The 23383-nt window shown below is 51.0% G+C and overlaps 1 protein-coding gene across 5 annotated transcripts in view; it reads right to left on the bottom strand.

Moving 5' to 3' along the window:
• The window catches only part of PPFIA4 (PTPRF interacting protein alpha 4), a 197099-nt gene that overhangs the window by 25195 nt on the left and 148521 nt on the right, over window positions 1-23383 (bottom strand). For all 5 annotated transcript variants that reach the window (XM_008174726.4, XM_065592319.1, XM_008174728.4 and 2 more), the window contains 6 exons: window positions 18965-19098; window positions 17859-18025; window positions 16490-16583; window positions 15585-15666; window positions 13408-13608; window positions 1216-1278 (listed from right to left, as the gene is read on the bottom strand). In XM_008174726.4, coding sequence (XP_008172948.1) covers window positions 1216-1278; window positions 13408-13608; window positions 15585-15666; window positions 16490-16583; window positions 17859-18025; window positions 18965-19098 — 741 coding nt within the window. The remainder of the gene's footprint in view (window positions 1-1215; window positions 1279-13407; window positions 13609-15584; window positions 15667-16489; window positions 16584-17858; window positions 18026-18964; window positions 19099-23383) is intronic.

Genomic DNA, 23383 nt, shown 5'->3' with positions numbered 1-23383 from the left:
TGCCCACTGCATATGCAACTCAGGAGCACGTGTCTCTCAGGTAGAGAGCAAGCGAGCACTGGTGGCAATCCTGATCCTGCGTGCAGGGCTGCCCAGAGGATTCAGGGGTCCTGGGGTCTTTGGTGGCGGGGGTCCTTCCGCTCCCGGTGTTCAGGGCTCTTCGGCGATGGGTCCCGGAGCGAGTGAAGGACCCGCCGCCGAAGACCCGGAGCAGAGGCAGCTCCGGGTCTTCGGCAGTGGGTCCTTCACTCGTGGGGGCCCCTGAAAAACTCTCGTGGGGGCCCCTGTGGGGCCCGGGGCAAATTGCCCCACTTGCCCCCCCTCCGCCCCCCCCGTGGGCAGCCCTGCCTGCGTGAATCAAAGGGAGTTTTGCCACTGACTTCGATGGGGCCAGGTTTTCACCCCAGGTATCATCCGCAATGCTGCTGTGCTCCAGGAGTCCTGTTCTTTCCCACACAGTTACTTTGGGCTTGGAGACTGGCACAGATGGCTCTAGAGCACATGCTCATTGTGACACGCAGATGTAGCACTGGGCAGAGATGCCAGGCTGAGGGTCTCCATTTCCCAAAGAACAGACACAAGTCAGACAGTGGCAGTGCAAGCTTCCATCACATCGCCCGACCAGCTTGCTCCATTCCTGACCTGGACACTATGCCGGTGACCCACACTCAACATCTGCAGGGCCAACGTAGGCCAATTAACATCCCTTGTGAGGGCAGGTTTTGTGATGTGGACACCTGGCCACTAAGAAGGAGACTGAGACCCCTAAAATCCTGACCCCATTGAAATAAATGGAAGTTTGGTCAGTGACTTTGGGGAGGGGGGTGTCAGGATTTCATATTCTGGGCTGGTTTCTCTGCACCTTCTTGAGATCAATGGGTCTTTTTCTTTTTCTTTTTTTAACTAGAGGTGGACAGAGAGAGACGGTCATCATGGTCTGATCAAAACCAGCAGGACCTTGAAAAGGAAAACACATTTCTTACTTGGGGGAATAAAAAAGCAGCGGTAGAAACTGCCAAGTTATTAAAAGCTGAAAAGCAGTTTCTAAGCAGGCGCAAATCAGTTCCCAAAAGGCAGCTTGCTATGACTGCAAGAGATGCAGATCCCTTTCCATTAACCTGGACTGAGATTTCCGCACTAGCACTCCTTCAGGGTTACGCGCGGGAACTGACATGCGATTCAGAGGGGAGATGGGATTAGACACAAGAAACTAACCGTTTTGGTGGAAGTTGCCATGTTCTCCATCTCCTCGTGTGTGAGCCAGACATTTCCGGAGGACTAGAGGGAAAAGGTCAGAAAGGTCGATCAAAGAAAGGTCGACGGCACGTTACAATGGGAGCACAACCGTCCGCTCAAAATTCTTAGAGAAGCAAGTTCAACTAGAGATGGTATTTCAGGTTCTACAATGAGACATATACAGACTTTATGGCTGGATTCTTCTCTCCCACTGGTTTCACACCAGGAATTTCTGCTCATTTACACCAGACTGAGATCAGAATCTGCTTCTGTTTATCTACGTCTAAAGGACACTAGTGGATTCCTCACATTCTTGTAGCAAAATAGACTTTCAGCTTCCATGAAACTTACCTAGGGCTTCTTACGTTGGTAAAAGAGATAAGATGTGTATAGAATGATGAGCGGTGCTGAGAATGGTGCGCCCGGCCACCCCATTCCAAGAACAAAGAGCACATTTAAAATGGATAAAATACAGTAGTATTTCAGACCATGCGTATTTAATTAGTGGAATTTGTTGCTCTGGAATACCAGTGAGGGGAAAAGATGATTATCTACTTATAACTGTTGTTCTTTGAGATGTGATGCAGATGTTTCTGCTACTTAGATGTGTGAATTCCCAGAGCACTGGAGCTGGAGAACTTTGCCTCGCAGGACCCATGGGGCAGCACTCAGCCGCTCCCCTGGCCACAGAAGGGCAAGACCACCCTGACCTTCTCAGTTCCTTTGCAGCAAATGTCAGAAGCACAGACTCCGATGCAGAAGGGACGGAGGGTGGGCCGTGGAATACACGTCCGCCTCACACCTCGAAGAACAACAGGTACAGGTAGGTGACTGTTTTTACTACTTTGAGTAGATGACATTTCTAAGTGACATTCCTATATTGGACATTGGCAGGGCTGCCACTTGGTTTTCTGTGCATGCGTCTAGCAAATCATTGCTTGCCCAAATCAGATGCAAACTTTGGGAAGGCAATCCTGTAATCCTTGTTTAAACAGACTCTGAGCTCCACCTCCCATGCATCCTGCTCGGGAGTCACCTAAGTAGAATACACAGTTGCTGCGGCTACTGACAACTAGAGTGGCGTCTCTTCATGGCCGGAGTGTATACTCCCAAAGAACGTAAAGTAGCTCGGGGGGGTCTTTAAAAAGAGTGCAGGGTTTCATCTTTTTTTCTGAAAATTAAACCTGCCCATCAGACAGCAGCTTATGCGTATTCTCCTGAGGGAAGCCTGCCCGAGGTAGTGCCCATCTGCCTCTGGAGGTTCTCATACGCCTGAAAGTCCTTGGGTCCTGATGGAGGGGAAGATTCTGGCAGGGGAGAGTCGTCCAAGGCAGTTCACTGCATCAGTAACAAGTCCTGTTCTGGAACCGTAAGATCTGGTTGGAATAACCCGAGTACAGGAGGACAGGCTCAGCAGTCACTGTCTGCTGAGATCATTTGACAGACGGAGCCACCATCAGGACTGGTGATCTCACTCCGGAGCAGGTTGAAGAGCGGGAACTTAGGGACCGAGGAACGTCCCCAGGAGTCTAAAGAGGACACTGGGTGTAGGGATAAAGCATTGGTGGCCAGTAGGGCACTAGGCCAAGAGCCCCTTCTTGACTGTGGTACAGATGCCAATCTCGGTACCAATGGTGAGCCGCAGGCAATCTCTGGTGCATATTTGATGACGAGGAAGAAGATGACCCTGACCTGGATATTGAGTTGTCCCAGAGGGTCTCTAATGACAACAGGGGAGCCAGCACTGACAAGCAAACGAATCGTCAGACTCATCTGAAGCCCCATACAGGGGCAGCATCGGTGCTGAAGAGGAATGGGGGATTGGCACTGAATGAGACACACTCCCACATGGTACCGGAAGAAGTGCTGGTACCTAGGCTAAGGGCGTACCAAAGATGCTCCGCAATCTGAGGCCCAGGTGGTGCAAGCTGTGGTGCTGATGAACCTGGCGGCTCTGTGACATAGTCAGAAAGTGCCAATAGCAGAGCTGGGATGAGGCGGTAGAAGCCATGGCATCAGAGAACTCCTGAACAAGTGGAGAGCCCGGGACTGAGAGGCAAAGCAGGCAAAGCCACCAAGTAGCTGTTAGCATGGAGAGAGTCGGCACTGGTGCCGACGTTAATCGGTACTGGACTCAATGGACGCCTCATGGCCAGAACTGGAGTTGATGGTAGGGGCTCTCAGCATGGTCCTGGGGAGCAGTTAGATGGACCTGCTCCATCCTGCATGCCAGAGGGAGTACAGTGCCGGTCAGCACTCCTCTTGGAAGAGGAAGAGGAGTCTCCCTGAGCCCTGGAATGGTCCCAGTTCATTTTACAGGACCTTTTCCTCACCGGACCAGAGGAGGGAAAACGACCCCTCTTCCTCTTGTGGGAAACACCAGAGCTCACGTGTGGGGCGGCATTACTTGGAGGCTCCGGAGGCAACTGCCGATCAGGTGAGGGCTGTGGTGCCAAAGCAAGCCTCATGGTCTACTCCAACTGTGTGACTGTTTGAATGTCTGGTTGTTTGTTTGAAAAGTGTGAATTGGGAGTGGTTTGTTCCAGGTGGGCCTTGAGTGATTGATTGGAGGGAAAGTTTTGAGCTGGGGCAACTGCTTTGAGCCAGCAGCCTTATAAAAAAGCAACCAGTTGCAAACCTGGTCTACACTACGACTTTAATTCGGATTTAGCAGCGTTAAATCGAATTAACCCTGCACCCGTCCACACAACGAAGCTATTTAATTCGAAATAAAGGGCTCTTTAAATCGATTTCTGTACTCCACCTCGACGAGCGGAGTAGCGCCAAAATCGATTTTATCATTTCGAATTAGGGTTAGTGTGGCCGCAATTCGATGGTATTGGCCTCCGGGAGCTATCCCACAGTGCACCATTGTGACCGCTCTGGACAGCAATCTGAACTCGGATACACTGGCCAGGTAGACAGGAAAAGCCCCGCGAACATTTGAATTTCATTTCCTGTTTACCCAGCGTGGAGAGCACAGGTGACCACAGATAGCTCATCAGCACAGGTAAACATGCAGGCCAATAATCGAAAAAGAGCACCAGCATGGACCGTACGGGAGGTACTGGATCTGATCGCTATATGGGGAGAGGATTCAGTGCTAACAGAACTTCATTCAAAAAGATGAAATGCAAAAACTTTTGAAAAAATCTCCAAGGGCATGATGGAGAGAGGCCACAATAGGGACTCAGATCAGTGCCGTGTGAAAGTCAAGGAGCTCAGACAAGCCTATCAAAAAACAAAGGAAGCAAACGGTCGTTCCGGGTCAGAGCCGCGGACATGCCACTTCTACGACAAGCTGCATGAAGTTCTAGAGGGGGCCGCCACCACTACCCCACCTCTGACCGTGGATTCTGAGGCAGGGATAATCTCATCAGCTACACCTGAGGATTCTGCGGACGGGGAAGAGGAGGAGGAGGAGGACGAGCTTGCAGAGAGCACCCAGCATTCCGTTCTCCCCAACAGCCAGGATCTTTTTCTCAGCCTGACTGAAGTACCCTCCCAACCCTCCCAAGCCAGTATCCAAGACCATGACCCCATGGAAGGGACCTCAGGTGAGTTTACCTTTTACAATATAAAACTTGTTTTAAAAGCAAGGGTTTTTAATGATTACTTTGCCCTGAGGACTTGGGATGCATTCGCAGCCAGTACAGCTACTGAAAAAGTCTGTTAACGTGTCTGGGGATGGAGTAGAAATCCTCCGGGGACATCTCCATGAAGCTCTCCTGGAGGTACTCCAAAAGCCTTGCCAGAAGGTTTCTGGGCAGTGCAGCCTTATTCCGTCCTCCATGGTAGGACACTTGACCGCGCCATGCTTGCAGCAAGTAATCTGGTATCATTGCATGACAAAGCCTGGCAGCGTATGGTCCCGGTGTTTGCTGGCATTCAAGCAACATCCGTTCTTTATCTTGCTATGTAATCCTCAGGAGAGTGATATCGCTCATGGTAACCTGGTTGAAATACAGGAATTTAATTAAGGGCACAGAGGTGGCAGTTCCTACTGGGCTGTTTGCCTGTGGCTGAAAATAAATCCTTCCCTGCAGTTAGCCAAGGGCGGGGGGGGGGGTAATTGGCCCAGAGCTTTTCGCGTTTGGCTAGCAGGGATCTTCCCTGATACCAGCCACGCGGTGGGGGGAGGGGTAAAGCGATCAACCCAGAGAATTCATGGCGGGGTGGGGGGTGTTAGTTTGGTTCCTGCAGGGATCTTCCCTGATACCAGCCACGCAGTGGTGGGAGGGATAAAGCGATCATCCAGAGAATTGGATGGGGGGGGCGTTAGTTTGTTTTCTGCTGCTGAATGTTAACAGGAAAACCGCAGCACTCAACGGGCTTTGCTTGGTATGTGGGAAAGGAGGGCGCAGAAGCCGAAAGACAATGGCTTACCATGGCCGCATGCAAGCCGAATTCTATTGCCTGGACCTGCGTCTGTGATCTCTAGCAGCAAAGCCACAGGCACTCAATATTAAGAGGCAAAATGCGACCTTGCAGAGAAATCACATGTGCTATGTAATGTGAATAGTGTTGGTCACCGTAAAAGAGTATAAGCATTGTTCTGCAAAATGTATCTTTTTAAAAAATTCTCTCCTTTTTTCCCTCCCTCCAGCAGCTGCAAATTCTTCAAGCCTCCCTCCTCCGTCCCCGAGGCTATCACAGATAAGGCATCGGAAAAAGAAGACGCGAGACGAGATGTTCGCAGAAATCACGGAATCCACCTGCAGTGACAGAGCTCATCTGAATGAGTGGAAGGACACGGTTTCAAAGTATAGGAAAGAAGCCAGTGAACGTGAGGATAGGAGGGACCAACGTGAGGAGAGGAGAGACGCTCAAGATGAGAGGTGGCGGCAGGAAGATCAGAGGAGGCAGGATGCAACGTTGGGGCTGCTGCGTGAGCAAACAGACATGCTCCAGCGTCTGGTGGACCTTCAGGAATGGCAGCAGGATAACAGAGTGCCGCTACAGCCCCTGTATAACCCCCCTCCCCACTCACCATGTTCCATAGCCTCCTCACCCAGACGTGTAAGAACGCGGGGGGGGGGGAGGCTCTGTACACCTTCCCATTCCACCCCAGTGGACAGCCCAAGCAAAAGGTTGTCATTTTTTTAACCTTTTTTTAGTGGCCTTTTCCTTCCCGCTGATCCTCCTCCCAAACCCCACCCGGGTTCCTTCCCTCTTTTTATAATCTATTAATAAAGAATAAATGATTTTTAAATGATAGTGACTTTATTTGGTTTGAAAGCAAGCTGGGGGAAGGGGGAGGGTGGGTTCATTACAGAGAATGAGTCAATAAAGGGGGCGGATTTTCATGAAGGAGAAACAAACAGATATTTCACACTGTAGCCTGGCCAGTCATGAAACTGGTTTTCAAAGCTTCTCTGATGCACAGCGTTTCCTGGTGTGCTCTTCTAATCGCCCTGGTGTCTGGCTGTGCGTAATCAGCAGCCAGGCGATTTGCCTCAGCCTCCCACCCCGCCATAAAGGTCTCCCCCTTACTTTCACAGAGATTGTGGAGCACACAGCAAGCAGAAATAACAATGGGGAGATTGGTTTGGCTGAGGTCTAAGCGAGTCAGTAACGATCGCCAGCGACCTTTTAAATGGCCAAATGCACATTCTACCACCATTCTGCACATCCCCAACGGTTATTTTCTGGTCCGGAAAGTAAGTCCCTTGCGGCAGCCCTTTAAACAGAGTAGTGTTCCTGAAGATGCGAGCGTCATGAACCCTTCCCGGCCAGCCCACGTTGATGTTGGTGAAACGTCCCTTGTGATCCACAAGTGCTTGCAGCACCATTGAAAAGTACCCCTTGCGGTTTATGTACTGGGTACCCTGGTGCTCCGGTGCCAAGATAGGGATATGGGTTCCATCTATCGCCGCACCACAGTTGGGGAATCCCATTGCAGCAAAGCCATCCACTATGACCTGCACATTTCCCAGAGTCACTACCTTTCGTAGCAGCAGCTCAGTGATTGCTTTGGCTACTTGCATCACAGCAGCCCCCACAGTAGATTTGCCCACTCCAAATTGATTCCCGACTGACCGGTAGCTGTCTGGCATTGCAAGCTTCCACAGGGCTATCACCACTCACTTCTCAACTGTGAGGGCTGCTCTCATCTTGGTATTCTGGCATTTCAGGGCAGGGGACAGCAAGTCACAAAGTTCCACGAAAGTGCCCTTACGCATGCGAAAGTTCTGCAGCCACTGGGAATCATCCCACACCTGCAACACTATGGGGTCCCACCAGTCTGGGCTTGTTTCCCTTGCCCAGAATCGGCGTTCCATGGATAGAACCTGCCCCATTAACAACATGATCTCCAAAGCACCGGGGCCCGCGGTTTGACAGAATTCTGTGTCCGTGTCCATGTCCATGTCCTCATCACGCTTGTCGCTGCGCTGCCACCACCGCTGCCTCCTCGCCTCGTTTTTCTGGTCCTGGCTCAGCATAAACTCCACGAGAACGCGCGAGGTGTTTACAATGTTCATGACTGCTGTCTTGAGCTGAGCGGGCTCCATGCTTGCCGTGGTATGGAGTCTGCAGTGTTCACCCAGGAAAAAAGGCGCGAAATGGTTGTCTGCCGTCCGTTGCTTTCATGCAGGGAGGGAGGGAGGGGTGAGGCTGTACCCAGAACCACCTGCGACAATGTTTTTTGTCCCATCAGGCACTGGGATCTCAACCCAGAATTCCAATGGGTGGGGGAGACTGCGGGAACTATGGGATAGCTATGGGATAGCAACCCACAGTGCAACGCTCCAGAAATCGACGCTAGCCCCGGAACATGGACGCACACCGCCGAATTAATGTGCTTAGTGTGGCCGCATACATTCAACTTTATACAATCTGTTTCCCAAATTCGAATTATATAAATTCGGATTAATCCCGTAGTGTAGACAGTGATCTGCCAACAGAGGAGAAGCCAACAGAGGGAGTTAGCCTGGAAGTTCACCTGAGGGGAGTTCCCACAGAGTTTTTGCCTTTCAGGCTTCTGTGAGCAGTAAATACAGCATCTGAAGAGGCTCTTAGAAGGAAGACAATCTGGATAGTAAGCGATCAGCTGTTGTGACCTGCACAGGATGTGCCATGTTTGTCTGTCTTTCTCCCAGCGGACAGAAGCGACTTCGTCTGTATGAAGTGCAAGCTGGTCTCCATATTGGAAGAGAAGGTTAAAGGACTAGAGACCCAAGTATCAACATTGCATTGCATCAGAGAAGATGAAGACTTTCTGGACAGAAGTCAGCGTTTGGGGACTGCAGGCACAGCATGCTGAAAAATCAGAGGGCAGTGCAGAACGGGGAAGAAAATTGGCAGCATGTGACCTCCAGAAGAAGAAAGAGGAGACCCATGTGACCCCAATGCAGATAGAGGTAAGAAACCATTTTCAGGCTCTCTGCACAGGTACTATGGCGCAGACTGGTTTGGAAGAGTCATCTGAGGGAAGGGATCAGGGGGAGTCCCCATCAACCAGAAGGCATGGGATGCATTGTCCTAGGGATGGGGGTTCCATGACCACCACTCCCAAGAGGAGGAGACGGATGGTGGTGGTCGGGGACTCCCTCTTAAGAGGGACAGAATCATCCATCTGCCGTCCAGACCGGGAAACTCAAGAAGTGTGCTGCTTGACTGGAGCTAGAATTCAGGATGTGACAGAGTGTCTGCCGAGACTGATCAAGCCCTTGGACCACTACCCCTTCCTACTTTTCCATGTGGGCACCAATGATACTGCCAAGAATGACCTTGAGTGGGTCACTGCAGACTATGTGGCTCTGGAAAGGATAAAGGAGTTTGAGGAACAAATTGTGTTCTTGTCCATCCTCCCTGTTGAAGGAAAAGGCCCAGGTAGGGACGATCGAATTGTGGAGGTAAATGCGTGGTTACGCAAGTGGTGTCGGAGAGAGGGCTTTGGATTCTTCGACCATGGGATGTTGTTCCAGGAAGAAGGATTGCTAGGAAGAGATGGGATACACCTAATGAAGAGAGGGAAGAACAACTTCGGAAGCGGGCTTCCTAACATAGTAAGGAGGGCTTTAAACTAGGTTCGCTGGAAGATAGAGACCTAAGCCCTGAGGTAAGTGGGGAAGTGGGATACTGGGAGGAAACACAAGGAGGAGGGTGTAACAGGGGAGGCCTCCTGATTCATACTGAGAAAGCAGGACAATAGGCTAGTTATCTTAGGTGCCCGTACACGAACGCAAGAAGCCTGGGAAACAAGCAGGAAGAATTGGAAGTCCTGGCACAGTCAAGGAACTATGATGTGATTGTAATAAGAGAGACTTGGTGGGGTAACTCATGTGACTAGAGCACAGTCATGGATGGGTATAAACTGCTCAGGAAGGTCAGGCTGGGGAGAAAAGGTGGATGAGTTGCACTGTATGTAAGGGAGCAGTATGATTGCTCAGAGCTCCAGTATGAAACTGGAGAAAAGCCTGTTGAGAGTCTTTGGATTAAGTTTAGAGGCGAGAGCAACAAGGGTGATGTCGTGGTGGGCGTCTGTTAAAGACCACCAGACCAGGAGGAGGAGGTAGACGAGGCTTTCTTCGGACAACTAACAGAAGTTTCCAGATTACAGTCCCTGGTTCTCATGGGGACTTCAATCACCCTGACATCTGCTGGGAGAACAATACAGCAGTGCACAGACAATCCAGGAAGTTTTTGAAGAATGTTGGGGACAACTTCTTGGTGCAAGTGCTGGAGGAACCAACTAGGGGCCATGCTCCTCTTGACCAGCTGCTCACAAACAGGGAAGAATTGGTAGAAGTAGAAGTTGGTGGCAACCTGGACAGCAGTGACCATGAGATGGTTGAGTTCAGGATCCTGACAAAAGGAAGAAAGGAGAGCAGCAAAATACGGATGCTGGACTTCAGAAAAGCAGACTTTGGCTCCCTCAAGGAACTGATGGGCAGGATCCCCTGGGAGGGGGAAAGGAGGGGGGAAGGAGTCCAGGAGAGCTGGCTGTATTTTAAAGAAACCTTATTGAGGGCGCAGGAACAAACCATCCCAATGTGCAGAAAAAATAGCAAATATAGCAGGCGACCAGCTTGGCTTAAAAGAGAAATTTTTGGTGAGCTTAAACACAAAAAGGAAGCTCACAAGAAACAGAAACTTGGACAGGTGACTAGGGAGGAGTATAAAAATATTGCTCAAGCATGCAGGGTGTAATCAAGAAGGCACAAGCAAAATTGGAGTTGCAGCTAGCAAGGGATGTGAAGGGTAACAAGAAGGGTTTCTACAGGTATGTTAGCAACAAGAAGGTGGTCAGGGAAAGTGTGGGACCCTTACTGAATGGGGGAGGCAACTTAGTGACAGATGATGTGGAAAAAGCTGAAGTACTCAATGCTTTTTTTGCCTCAGTCTTCACAGACAAGGTCAGCTTCCAGACTGTTGCACTGGGCAGCACAGTATGGGGAGGAGATGAGCAGCTCTCAGTGGTGAAAGAACAGGTTAAGGACTATTGAGAAAAGCTGGACATGCACAAGTCCATGGGTCCAGATCTAATGCATCCGAGGGTGCTGAGGGAGTTGGCTGATGTGATTGCAGAGCCATTGGCTATTATCTTTGAAAACTCATGGCGATCAGGGAAGGTCCCGGACAATTGGAAAAAGGCAAATATAGTGCCCGTCTTTTAAAAAGGAAAGAAGGAGAACTACAGACAGGTCAGCCTCACCTCAGTCCCCGGAAAAATCATGGAGCAGGTCCTCAAGGAATCCATTTTGAAGCATTTGGAGAAGAGGAAGGTGATCAGGAACAGTCAACATGGATTCACCAAGGGCAAATCATGCCTGACCAACCAGATTGCCTTCTATGATGAGATAACTAGCTCTGTGGATAGGGGGAAAGCAGTGGATGTGATATATCTTGACTTTAGCAAAGCTTTTGATATGGTCTCCCACAGTATTCTTGCCAGCAAGTTAAAAAAGTATGGATTGGATGAATGGACTATAAGGTGGATAGAAAGCTGGCTAGATTGTCGGGCTCAACAGGTACTGATCAACGGCTCGATGTCTATTTGGCAGCCAGTATCAAGCGGAGTACCCCAGGAGTCGGTCCTGGGGCTGGTTTTGTTCAACATCTTTATTAATGATCTGGATGATGGGATGGATTGCACCCTCAGCAAGTTTGCAGATGACACTAAACTGGGGGGAGAGGTACATACACTGGCGGGTAGGGATAGGGTCCAGAGTGACATAGACAAATTGGAGGATTGGGCCAAAAAATGAGGTTCAACAAGGACAAGTGCAGAGTCCTGCACTTAGGAAGGAAGAATCCCATGCACTGCTACAGACTGGAGACTGGCTAAGTGGCAGTTCTGCAGAAAAGAACCTGGGGATTACAGTGGACGAGAAGCTGGATATGAGTCAACAGTGTGCCCAAGAAGGCTCACAGCATATTGGGCTGCATTAGTAGAAGCATTGCCAGCAGATCGAGGGAAGTGATTATTCCCCTCTATTTGGCACTGGTGAGGCCACATCTGGAGTATTGCGTCCAGTTTTGGGCCCCCCACTACAGAAAGGATGTGGACAAATTGGAGAGAATCCAGTGGAGGGCAATGAAAATGATCAGGAGGCTGGGGCACATGACTTACGAGGAGAGGCTGAGGGAACTGGGCTCATTTAGTTTGCAGAAGAAAAGAGTGAGGGGGCATTTGATAGCAGCCTTCAACTACCTGAAGGGGGATTCCAAAGAGGATGGAGCTAGACTGTTCTCAGTGGTGGCAGATGACAGAACAAGGAGTAATGGTCTCAAGTTGCAGTGGGGGAGGTCTAGGTTGGATATTAGGAAAAAAAACATTTCAACAGGAGGGTGGTGAAGCACTGGAATGGGTTACCTAGGGAGGTGGTGGAATCTCCATCTTTAGAGGTTTTTAAGACCCAGCTTGACAAAGGCCTTTAAGACCTGGCAGAGATGATTTAGTTGGGGGTTGGTCCTGCTTTGAGCAGGGGGTTGGTGATGACCTCCCGAGGTCTTTTCTAACCCTAATCTTCTATGATTCTATGAGTCTCGCTGCCCAAGTTCCCTTTGTGAACGACTTGCAGATGGAGCATCACTCACCTCGTGTGGGGGTCACTGCTGGGGATGGTCGCCCCACATGACAGACAACGCTTGAACCCTGGTGAGAGCATGACAGAGAGCAGCCAGCCACTATAACTAAACTAACATAAACTTATCCAGAGGAACTACTAACTGCTATATGTAAGAAAAAAATTCTGAGAGACAGACCAACGAGCAGAGGGTGAAACACCGCATGGAGCTCTGACTTTAGCCACACCTGGTGAGAAGGAACTGAGGGGGCTGGGGTGGTGCTGCCCTTATATGGCCAGAAGAGGGGCTCGGGGCACAAAGCGGACACTGCTAGGCAAAGTTCTTCGGCTCTAGTGCACTGGGCATGCACACACCTATGTAGAATACACGGCTGTATCTACTCGAAGAAGAAAAATGGGATGAGATTGAAAAACAGTCAACGGTCACAGGAGCAAGAATAGCACCAGTTACACTACCTAGGGTGAAGCATATATCACTCCTCAGATTTCAGAGGTCAGGAGGCCTGTATCAGGAAGGAATTTCACCCCCGCAGAAAATAGCGTGCAATTGGCCAGGTACATCATAAGGGTTTTACGTCTTCCTCGGAAGCTTCTGGCATTGGCCGGTGATGGAGACAGGATACTGGATGGACCAGATAGGTTTGTTGCACCATGGTAAGTCATATATGTTCCTTACAAAGCAATAATTTATCTGGGAACATGAGCACCTCTTGGAGGTAGATTCCCAGACTTCTAGTATTTCATCTTTTCAGAGGCTGAATGAAATCCAAACAGGAGCCCCAGTTAGAAGGCGACATTAGCACAAACCACTTTATCTTTAACTGGGAGGAAGCAGTCTGCTATAGCTCTCACCCCCATTGTCCGGCTGTTTCAAGCCGAAGCAATGGTCTTGTGAATTCCTGCTCACCTGCAAGTGCCCAAGAAAAATGAAACTCTGCTCCCTTCACAGCCGGCTCCACTGGATAATCTCTGGTATCAAGTATGAACGAAACTCTGCTATTTCCTTTGGAAAAGCTGGCAGGGTACACTGTCCTCCATATCATCTTTCTCTGACAGGGGGATGGATGACACCCCACAAACAGGTTTAGGGTCTCTGCCATGTTACGTACAAGAATCTCTGCGGCTGTGAAGCACTTACCGTCCTCGAGGTGGGTGGAGCCGAAGGACTTGTTAGCGACACCATTTCCTGAATGGCCAGGCGCAATTTCAGCCGGTGAAGGGGGTTGCTGATGCCGATCTCTCTCTGGATCTCTGTATCGGACAAGGCAGACATGATGGCGCCGCTCTTCACGTTGGCTCTGCAGGCTGCAACATACCAGGCGGGCATGCCCACCCACAGCTGGCAACACAGAGGAAAACAGAGGGTTTCATGTACCCATCTCCACCCAGACTCTCATGCGCTAACAAAGGACACAACCGCCATTCCCGAGACTGAGAGTTCAGAAAAAAAACAACTGTAGGGTTTGATCTTTTTGAATCATTTCGCTAAAGCTATGTCCACATATCCCCAGACAATTCCCATTACAATAGCAGGCTAGGGAGCCTGGCTACATCAGCATATAGCTGGAGTCGTTCTATGCTCTGGATACTCTAGGGCAGTGGTTGTCAACCATGGGAACGCATACCCCTGGGTGTACTCAGAGGTCTTCCAGGGGGTACATCAACTCATCTAGATATCTGCCTAGTTTTACAACAGGCTACATAAAAAGCACCTAGCGAAGTCAGTATATACTAAAATTTCATACAGACAATGACTTATTTATACTGGTCTATATACTACACACTGAAATGTAAATACAATATTTATTTTCCAATTGCTTTATTTTATAATTATATGATAAGAATGAGAACATCAGCAATTTTTCAGTAACAGTGTGCTGTCACACTTTGTATTTTTATGTCTGATTTTGTAAGCAAGTAGTTTTTAAGTGAGGTGAAACTTGGGGGTACGCAAGACAAATCAGACTCCTGAAAGAGGTACAGTAGTCTGGAAAGATTGAGAGCCACTGGTCTAGGGACCGCAGCCGGGGGTGGGGGACACATGGCTACAGCCCCCTGGGCACTACAGTGTCATCACGCTTTCAAGTGGAGGACAATGTTTTCCAGGGAAGCTCACCAGAGTATGCTAAATGTGTGGCATTTCAGTTCCTAAGTCACTTAGGCACTTCTGAAAACTTTACCCTGGATGTACAATAAGTTAATCGTTTCATTTTCCCACTAGCACAGATTCCTAGATTCCAAGGCCAGAAGGAGCCACTGTGATCATCCACTCTGATCTGCTGCGTAACACAGGCCAGAGAACTTCCCCAATGTAATTCCTAGAGCAGAGCTTTCAGAAAAATGGTCAGTGATGCAGCATTCACCATGACCCTTGGTTAATTGTTCCAATGGTTAATTACCTTCCCTGTTAACAATTTACACCTTATTTCCAGTCTGAATTTGTCTAACTTCAACTTCCAGCTGTTGGATTGTGTTACACCTTCCTCGGTTAGACTGAAGAGCCCATTATTGAATTTCTTTTTTCCCCGCGTACAGACTTATAGACTATAATCAAGTCAACCCTTAAACCGTCTCTAAATAGATTGAACTCCTTGAATCTACCACTATAGAACATGTTTTCTAATCCTTCACTCACTCTCATGGCTCTTCTCTGAACCCTCTCCATCCAATTTTAAACTACACCAGAGGCCAAAGGGCTTGCACACGGAATTCCAACGGCTAGAATGCACGTGTTTTCTCAATATACGCTTTAATAATGTGATTAAACAAAGTAACTAACCGATGTACCACCGAACAGGGGAGAAAAACGGCACAAATACAAGGTCTATCACGAGTCTCACAATGGATCTGTTCCTGTCTCGAGCTGAGCAAATAAATGATTTTCAGTTTGGTGGATGAACAAAAAAAACAACAACAAAAAATCCATTTCAGGTTGAAATGAAATGAAAAATAAAAAAACAAACAAAAAATTCATGTTGGGTCAAACAAAACATTTTGTTCCACCTGAAATGAATTTTTTTTTTTTTTTTATTTTGTTTTCAGGGTTAGGTTTGTTTTTTTACCCCTTTTTGTTAACGTTCACAAATCTAGCTAAGCAAAATGAAGCTGTTCAATTTGACAATGTCACAATGAAAGGTTACAACTTTTTCCATTTTTTGTCCTGCTAAAACTATTCACTGAATTCAACCCAAATCCACAAATCATTTTGGTTGACTGAAAACTGCACTTTTCAGCAAATAAACTCTACGTCCAAAATTTTTCGCCCAGCTCTATTTGCATCAGTGTTAATCTCTCCACTAAAATGCCCAGCCTCACCTCCAACCAGGAGACCACCGTTGGTCCATCCCACTGAGCAAAGGGCATGCCTTTCCTTCGAGCATCTTCCAAAAGCTCATGTCTGGAAGGAAACGTGAGAGAAAAGAGTTAGTCACTGAGGACCAGGATCTCCACACACACACTGCCTCTACCAAGTGCTGCAGGATCACTACCTCCCACACCTTCAGTCAACATGGTGGAAGCTAAGAAGAGGATGCTGAAGATAGTTATCTGCAAGACACCAGGGCCGCCCCCGCCGCCGAATTGCCACCAAAGACCCGACGCTTTGGTGGTGGGTCCTGGGGCGGAAGGACCCCCCCCGCCATGGGTCTTCAGGGCACTTCGGCGGTGGGTCCCGGGGTGGAAGGACCCCCTGCTGCGGGTCTTCAGGGCACTTCGGTAGCGGGTCCCGGGGCGGAAGGACTCCCCGCTGCTGAATTGCCGCCGAAGACCCAGAGCGGAAGAAGCTCCGGGGGCCCGGGCCCCACGAGAGTTTTCCGGGGCCCCCGGAGAGAGTGAAGAACCCTGCTCCAGGGGCCCCGAAAAACTCTCGTGGGGGCCCCTGTGGGGCCCAGGGCCTGGGGCAAATTGCCCCACTTGCCCCCTCCTCCCCCCCCCCGGCGGCCCTGCAAGACACAGGTACGTATGGACAAGCCCAGCTGGAGTAAAATGGGCACAGAAGCAATCGCTACAGGCAGTAGGACACCGTACTTAGCAACGCAATTATAGAGGTACGGGAAAGGGAGCGGTGACCATATGTCTCTGCTCAGCAGGAACTGGGTGGAGAGAGAGACACTCAGGATTCAGGGGCCGTGAAGGATTCCCAGATAGCCCTAGCCTCACTGCCAGTTTGCAGGACTCCTCTTCCCTACCACGCACAGGAACAGAGAAACAAGCATGCTTACTTCTTCCTCAGCCGCCGGTCCCTCTCTGCTTGGGCTCCCAGCTTGCCAAGTCCTAGCGAATCTTGTATGCTGAGCTCAGGATCGGTCATCAGAACTAGGAAAGGAGTAAAAACAATTCGAAGATTAGACTAGCCATCGTCTAGTCCCCAACTCCTGCCCTCAAGCAGTCACGGCCAGCTGCCTAGTGCCGTGCCACATGGGCACACATGGCTGCAGCACAGGGTGAACCATTACAGAGAGGGCAACCCCACTCGACCCATTTACAGTACTAACAGATGCTACCACCCCATGGTCTCTGGACCCTTTGGTGAGGCCAACCAAGGGTGTGGTTTTTTCCATCCAGTTCTTCCAGATGTCCCATTCCCTTTGATGTCAAGAGTTTTATAATTAAAATCATACTTAGCACTTCCAACGCTCTGCATTTCAGAGGGTTTTGCAGAATGTATCTAGCCCGGCAACAGGGTAAGATTTCAGGAAAGCAAATTTGAGGGAATTAAGGCATCGAATGAGTGAGGAGCAATAGGAGACTGCGTTAAGCTCTGACCTACACACAACCGTTGGGCCCCGTCAATTAGACCGGTATGGTTAGAGCAGGACACCTCCACTTGTGTGGATGCAAGTTATCCTGGAATGAATGTGCTTATGGCTATGGCTAGGTCTGCACTAGGGAAGGGGGGTCGACCTAAGATACGCAACTTCAGCTACGCGAATAGCGAAGCTGAAGTCGGCGTATCTTAGGTCGATTTACCTGGCCGTGAGGACGGCGGCGAGTCGACCGCTGCCGCTCCCCTATCGACTCTGCTTCCGCCTCTCGCCGCAGTGGAGTTCCGGAGTCGAGTTCCAGAGTCGACGGCAGAGCGATCGGGGATCGATTTTATCGCGTCTACACTAGACGCGATAAATCGATCCCCGACAGATCGATCACTACCCGCCGATCTGGCGGGTAGTGTAGACGTACCCTATGTCTACACTCTACCATGGAAAGGGGAATAAGCGATACACCTTCATATCAGTATGATTACACCCAGACTAGGGGTTATACCAGTCCTGCTAGAACGGTAAAAAATCACCCACCCTAACTGACATCGCTGCATCTGCGTATAGGCCAAGCCGAAGTCAGCAGTTGCAGCATGGCTCTGCACGCACAGGGACTGTAAGGATGCAGTCCTTCCTGTTTAACAGAGACCTAACCCACCCAGAGTAAGGCTTGGTTTCCCCCTCTTCACGCGCCGTGCAGACAGCAGCCCCTCCCCCCATCTCTTACGCTGAATCCCAAACAAGAGACACAGCCACTCAGAAGGTGCGTCCCAAGGCCTGTCACCCCACATCACCCCCTGCCCTCTTTACAGGGGAAGGAAGAGACTCAGACCGTGGCCGGTGGCTCCGTCTCGGCTCAGCTGAATCAGACGGCCTTTCTCTTTCTTGCCGAACAAACGCCCAATGGAAGATTTGATTCCTTTTCTCTTGGAGCCTTTGTGCAGGGAGTCCTGGCTGCTGGTACTGCTGCTCAGGTTGCTTGTCTGCTCCTCCAAAGAGCTAAGAAAGGGCGCAGGGGGGAAGAGAAAACAGGCAAGACTTTCAGATTGTTCTTTATTTGGAGCGGCACCAAGTAGCAGCACCCGGAACAATGAGCGGGGAAACCCAGACGCCTCCCAGAGCCTGCTACTCCCCCGAGGGAGCAGTAAACCTTTGTGTTTACACACCACTCACTCCCGACGGCACACACAGGAGCCACGCAGTCAGCCAGGCAGACGGCCAGCATCTGGCACTGCCAAGCAGTGGGGGAGAACAGATGCTGGCCAAGGACACACACAGCAAACTGCCTGGGACCATGGGTAGGCACCGCGGGAAGACAAAGGGCCTTTGGTTCCAGATGGGGTAGGTCCCTCACACCTAGCACTTGGCCACCTTTACCATCCGCCCTGGCTAGAAGAGCCCATATCCTCGTTCCGCGCTAACTCAATGGAGGCGGTGAACCGAGCCTCATCTGACACGGCTTCTCTGGTGATCTGGACTCAGCCGGAGGGATACAAGTCGGGAGCCATCGTCCGTCTTCTCATTCCCAATGACCCTTTCCTCAAAACGCGAGGCCTGGTGAACCCCAGATTCCAAGCAGAATGGATGAGGTGAAGTCACTGCACCCTGCTCCCTGGGAATTACCGTAGGGTACGCACCACTCCCAGCATCTCTATGTTGGGAGGGAGAGGCCTGAGTCACCAGTATGGGCCCCGTCATCTACCCCAGAAGCCCAAAGGCCACCAGCCACAGCCTTAGTCCTGGCAGATCCCTACTCACCTATGGCATCAGGTCTGGTGTTTAAAGCATCTGGTGCCTTTATTATTCCCAACCCCTACAGGGCCTGTCCCCCTCCCATCCCCATGTCTTGTAGGAGGGCTTCCCTGCTCCAACACACACCACAAGACGCGGCACTGGCAGAGTCCATCCGCTTGCCAGGCCCCTTCCTGCCCTCCGTACCTTTTGCCATCCTCCTGACTGAGGGCAGGATGCCCCAGCTTCTCCAGCCGCAGTGTCCTGGGTGAGGAAGGAGGGGAAGTCTCACATTTTATGGTGGTTTTATCTTCTCGGTTCTCATCCCGAGCGGCTGGCGACTAAACAAACAGTGGAGTGGTGAGGTTAAACGGGAAAGATTCCTGCCTCCAGAGCTAACCCGCCTCTAACAGACCCGCCCAGCCCCAGCTCTGGGAGCAGCTAGCCAACCAGTGCCTTTAAAAGCCAAGTGAGAATAGGGCCTTGGTGATTTTTATGTGCCACAGAAGCCTCTTCTCACTGCATGCCCTGAACCAAAGAACACAGGTGATGGCCTGTTCCCAGACCAGGGGGCGATGTGGCCATAAAGGGATAGAACCTGATAAGAGCAGGGAGTGGCAGAGAAAGAAGGTGCCCTTTTGGTTCCCACAATGCTGTGCGGGAATGAGCAGTCTCCCTAAATTCCAAAGGAAACATGCCCATGTCCTAGCCTTGGATTCAGCCTGCATTCAGCCTGCATCCAGCCCCCCTGGGCAAAAGGAGCAAATGTCTGCTGCAGGGAGCTACAAGCGGTAGGCACCAGTTAGATGAGTCGGCCCAACACCTTTGCAGCTCCCCACTGGGCCCAGGCAATAACCTCGCACTGGCCCGGACGTCCTCCCATCCCATGGCACGACAGCCTGAATCCACAAAGGTGTTTGGGCTCCTAACTTCCACTGAAATCAATGGAAATTCGGAGCTGTCAAGGCTACTTCCTCACTCTGAACTTTAGGGTACAGATGTGGGGGCCTGCATGAAAACTTCTAAGCTTAACTACCAGCTTAGATCTGGTCCGCTGCCACCACTCCCAATGTGCTAATTCCCTTCCTGGGTAGCCTTGAGAGACTCTTCACCAATCCCCTGGTGAATACAGATCCAAACCCCTTGGATCTTAAGGCAGGGAGAAATGAACCATTCCCCCTCCTTCTCCCACCAACTCCTGGTGAATACAGTTCCAACCCCCCTGGGATCTGAAAACAAGGAAAAATCAATCAGGTTCTTAAAAAGAAGGCTTTTAATTAAAGAAAAAGGTAAAAATCATCTCTGTAAAATCAGGATGGGAAATAACTTTACAGGGTAATCAAACTTAAAGAGCCCAGAGGACCCCCCTCTAGCCTTAGGTTCAAAGTTACAGCAAACAGAGGTAAACACCCTAGTAAAAGGTATATTTACAAGTTGAGAAAACAAAGATAAAACTAACATGCCTTGCCTGGCTGTTTACTTATAAGTTTGAAATATAAGAGACTTGTTCAGAAAGATTTGGAGAGCCTGGATTGATGTCTGGTCCCTCTTAGTCCCAAGAGCGAACAACCACCAAAACAAAGAGCACAAACAAAAGCCTTCCCCCCCGCCAAGATTTGAAAGTATCTTGTCCCCTTATTGGTCCTTTGGGTCAGGTGTCAGCCAGGTTACCCGAGCTTCTTAACCCTTTACAGGTAAAAGGATTTTGGAGTCTCTGGCCAGGAGGGATTTTATAGTATTGTACACAGGAGGGCTGTTACCCTTCCCTTTATATTTATGACAGGAGCCCAAGTTCCTTTGTGGATCTGGGCCAAACTGGCCCAGTTTCAGTTGGGTGCCTGTCCTCCATGGGGAGGTCGGGGTGTTGAGGGGGAGGGGAGGTCGTTCCCTCCTTGACTAATGCAGCGATGGCTTTTCTGGCTGGCCGATCTGTACGCAGGCCTCTGCTCTGGGGCTAGAGGGACTGTGCGAGTGGGCACCAAATGGGAAAGAAGCTACACATGGGAGCTGAGTGTGTGGACAAGTGGCCCAGTTGGTGCCGGGATCTGGGTTGGGGCCACAGTCGAGGCTGAGTTGAAATCCTCCGGTTGCTGCTTCCTAGGAGGCATTAGCAAGGACTCCACCCTGCTCGCACGGAGCTCTTGGTGCAAGTCTAGAGAAAAACTCAGCGTCCTGAGTCCCGTCCCCACCCTGTATCCAGGCCAGGTGGAACGCTCTCCCCTCGGCACAGATTCCTGACAGGATCGAGCCTGACACCGGGGCACCTGAAGTACCAGCGCAGAGATGGCAAACATGCTTCACTGCACAATACAAAAGACTTGGCTCTGGAGCAGGGAGATGGCCATGGATGCTGGCAGATTGGTAACTGAGCTCAGACGGCAAAGTCCAGGGCAGGCCGCGCAATGGAACACAGAGGCACAGGTGGCTGCAGTCTCTGGGCTGATGCATGCAGGTTTGGTGGGCATGTGCCTACACAACCAGCAGCAGGACCGGGAATGCAAGCTACAGCACGGCGTGTGCTGCCACAGCAGGACGGGACACGCAGGCAGGCATGGCAGCTGCACCAATGAATGCAGGAGCGGCAGCAGGACCGTAGATGCCAGGGTTGGGAGAGTGCTCCTGTGTCCTCTGCCCATTCCCTGCCCCAGTGCAGGACTGTTCTCTCACACTGAAGGGCTTTTTCCTGTCTCCTCTCCGACGACACTAGTCCGGGGGGCTTGACTTCCCTCAGCAAGATGATGCACTGTCCAGGTGCCCTGGCTGCGAGACATGTCTGTCAGAGCTGCAGGCTGCTCCCCTGGGATCTCTGTATCTAATGGTGCTTCCTCTCTCGTGCGATAGCCTCTGGCAACGGTGACCCTGTATCATCCCCTTGGGGTTCTCATTGCCCGCACGCTCGGCTAGTCTCTCACCACACGTCAGGCCCTCTCAGGCTCTTCCCGCTGTTGCTGCCTTTCCTTGGATTCTCTCCAACTTGGTAACGTCATTTGTGCAACGGGGGGACCTCCACCTGAACCCACCCTTGGCGCTCTAGATCCAGTGCCTGTCACAGCAGCAGGACTTGCAAAAACAGCTGATCAGCTCCTTCCTCCTCCACACTTGGTCTCTAGCTGATGCCTCCTGGAAACCCCCATCTCTGGGATCGCTCCGTTAATTCGGCCGAAGCCTGGAGCCAGACTCACAGGGAAAAACACTGAGATTTTTCTGGATGTTATTCTAGAGTCTGTGCGTGGGGCAGGACTTCAGAGCGTCCCTGGAAGGAGAGCCTCAGTAGTTGAATCATAGAATCCTAAGACTGGAAGGGATCGCGAGAGGTCAGCTAGTCCAGTCCCCTGCACTCATGGCAGGACTAAGTCTTGTCTAGACCATCCCAGACAGGGGTTTGTCTAACCTGCTCTTAATAAAAACAGGAGGAAGGCAGGTGGTGCATAGTTCCCAAATGATGGCTGGTCTGGTGGTCAAGGCATTAGCCCAGCACCTAGGAAACCTGGGTTCAAATCCCTGCTCTGCCACAGACCCTCTCTGTGATTTTGGGCTAGTCACTCAGATTCTCTCCCCGTCTGTGACCGCAGGATCCCACTGTCCCAGAATGGCAATGGATGCGGGATCTGGATGTGGAGCAAGCAAGCCCAGAACAGTGACCAGGCTCTACCCAGAGCCAGGGGACTTTGCAACATGGGGGGGTCCAGCAGTTATGCCCATGCACAACACCTGGGTGTCCATCCAGAGAGCAGGACTGGGGCCAGCCTGTGACAGAGGGCAAATATGGGCTAGCAGACGGAACAGGCAAGCCAGGGTGATTCTGCACTGCACATAGACAAGGGCAGAATAGCCCCTCTCTGTCCAGGAGCCTAAGCGCTACCTATCCTGAACCAGGAGTGTGCTCCTGTTTATATCACCACCTCTGGGCCTCACCTCTGCCCTCCGTGGTCCGGAGTTGTGTGTGACCCTCTACGCTGTTTCTTGGGGCAGAGGGACCTTGTCTCTAGGGGTAGGTCTACACTGCAATCCGGGGTGTCACTGTGGCTCGCCTGAGTTAGCTTTGATGGAGCCAGCTCTGGTATGGGAGTAGCAGCATGGGCTAGTCCCGTGAGTAATTACCCAGGGTTCCAGGCAGGCATGTCCAGCCGTCACTGCTTCAGGCTGCAGTGCAGAGACACCCTGGCCTGTCTGTCACATACCTGGACAGTAATAAAGGCTAATGCACTAGCCAGGCTGGGCTCATGGTGCAGCTGGGTCCTTGACTCGTGACCTTTCTCGCTGTGCTCTGAACATCACCGGCGTTGCTCTGGCCCGTCGCTTATTATCGCTTCCTTCTTCTTGCTACATCTGTTTTAACTTCTAGGCCCGACCACCTCTCGCCCTCCATCACTCAGGGTTTTCCCTTCAAAACCCATCCCTGCCTGGCTCGAGCTGTTTCCATCCACACACGTGGAGGTCTCCCGAGCTGTCAGCACCTAGACTGGGATAAGTGCCCTGGTCCTCCACACTGCCCCCTGGGGAACCCTGCTCTCCAGCTGCTGCAGCGGGAACGGCTCACAGGATGAGGCCCACAGGCAAAGCCAACCAGGAAGGATCTGAGCAGGCCTCCCTCGGGCAGGCACCCTCATCCATGTCCGAGGGAGG

The sequence above is a fragment of the Chrysemys picta genome, chromosome 4, assembly GCF_011386835.1.
Source record: "Chrysemys picta bellii isolate R12L10 chromosome 4, ASM1138683v2, whole genome shotgun sequence".
Classification (NCBI taxonomy): domain Eukaryota; kingdom Metazoa; phylum Chordata; order Testudines; family Emydidae; genus Chrysemys; species Chrysemys picta.
This window is presented reverse-complemented; position numbering and strand designations above follow the sequence as displayed.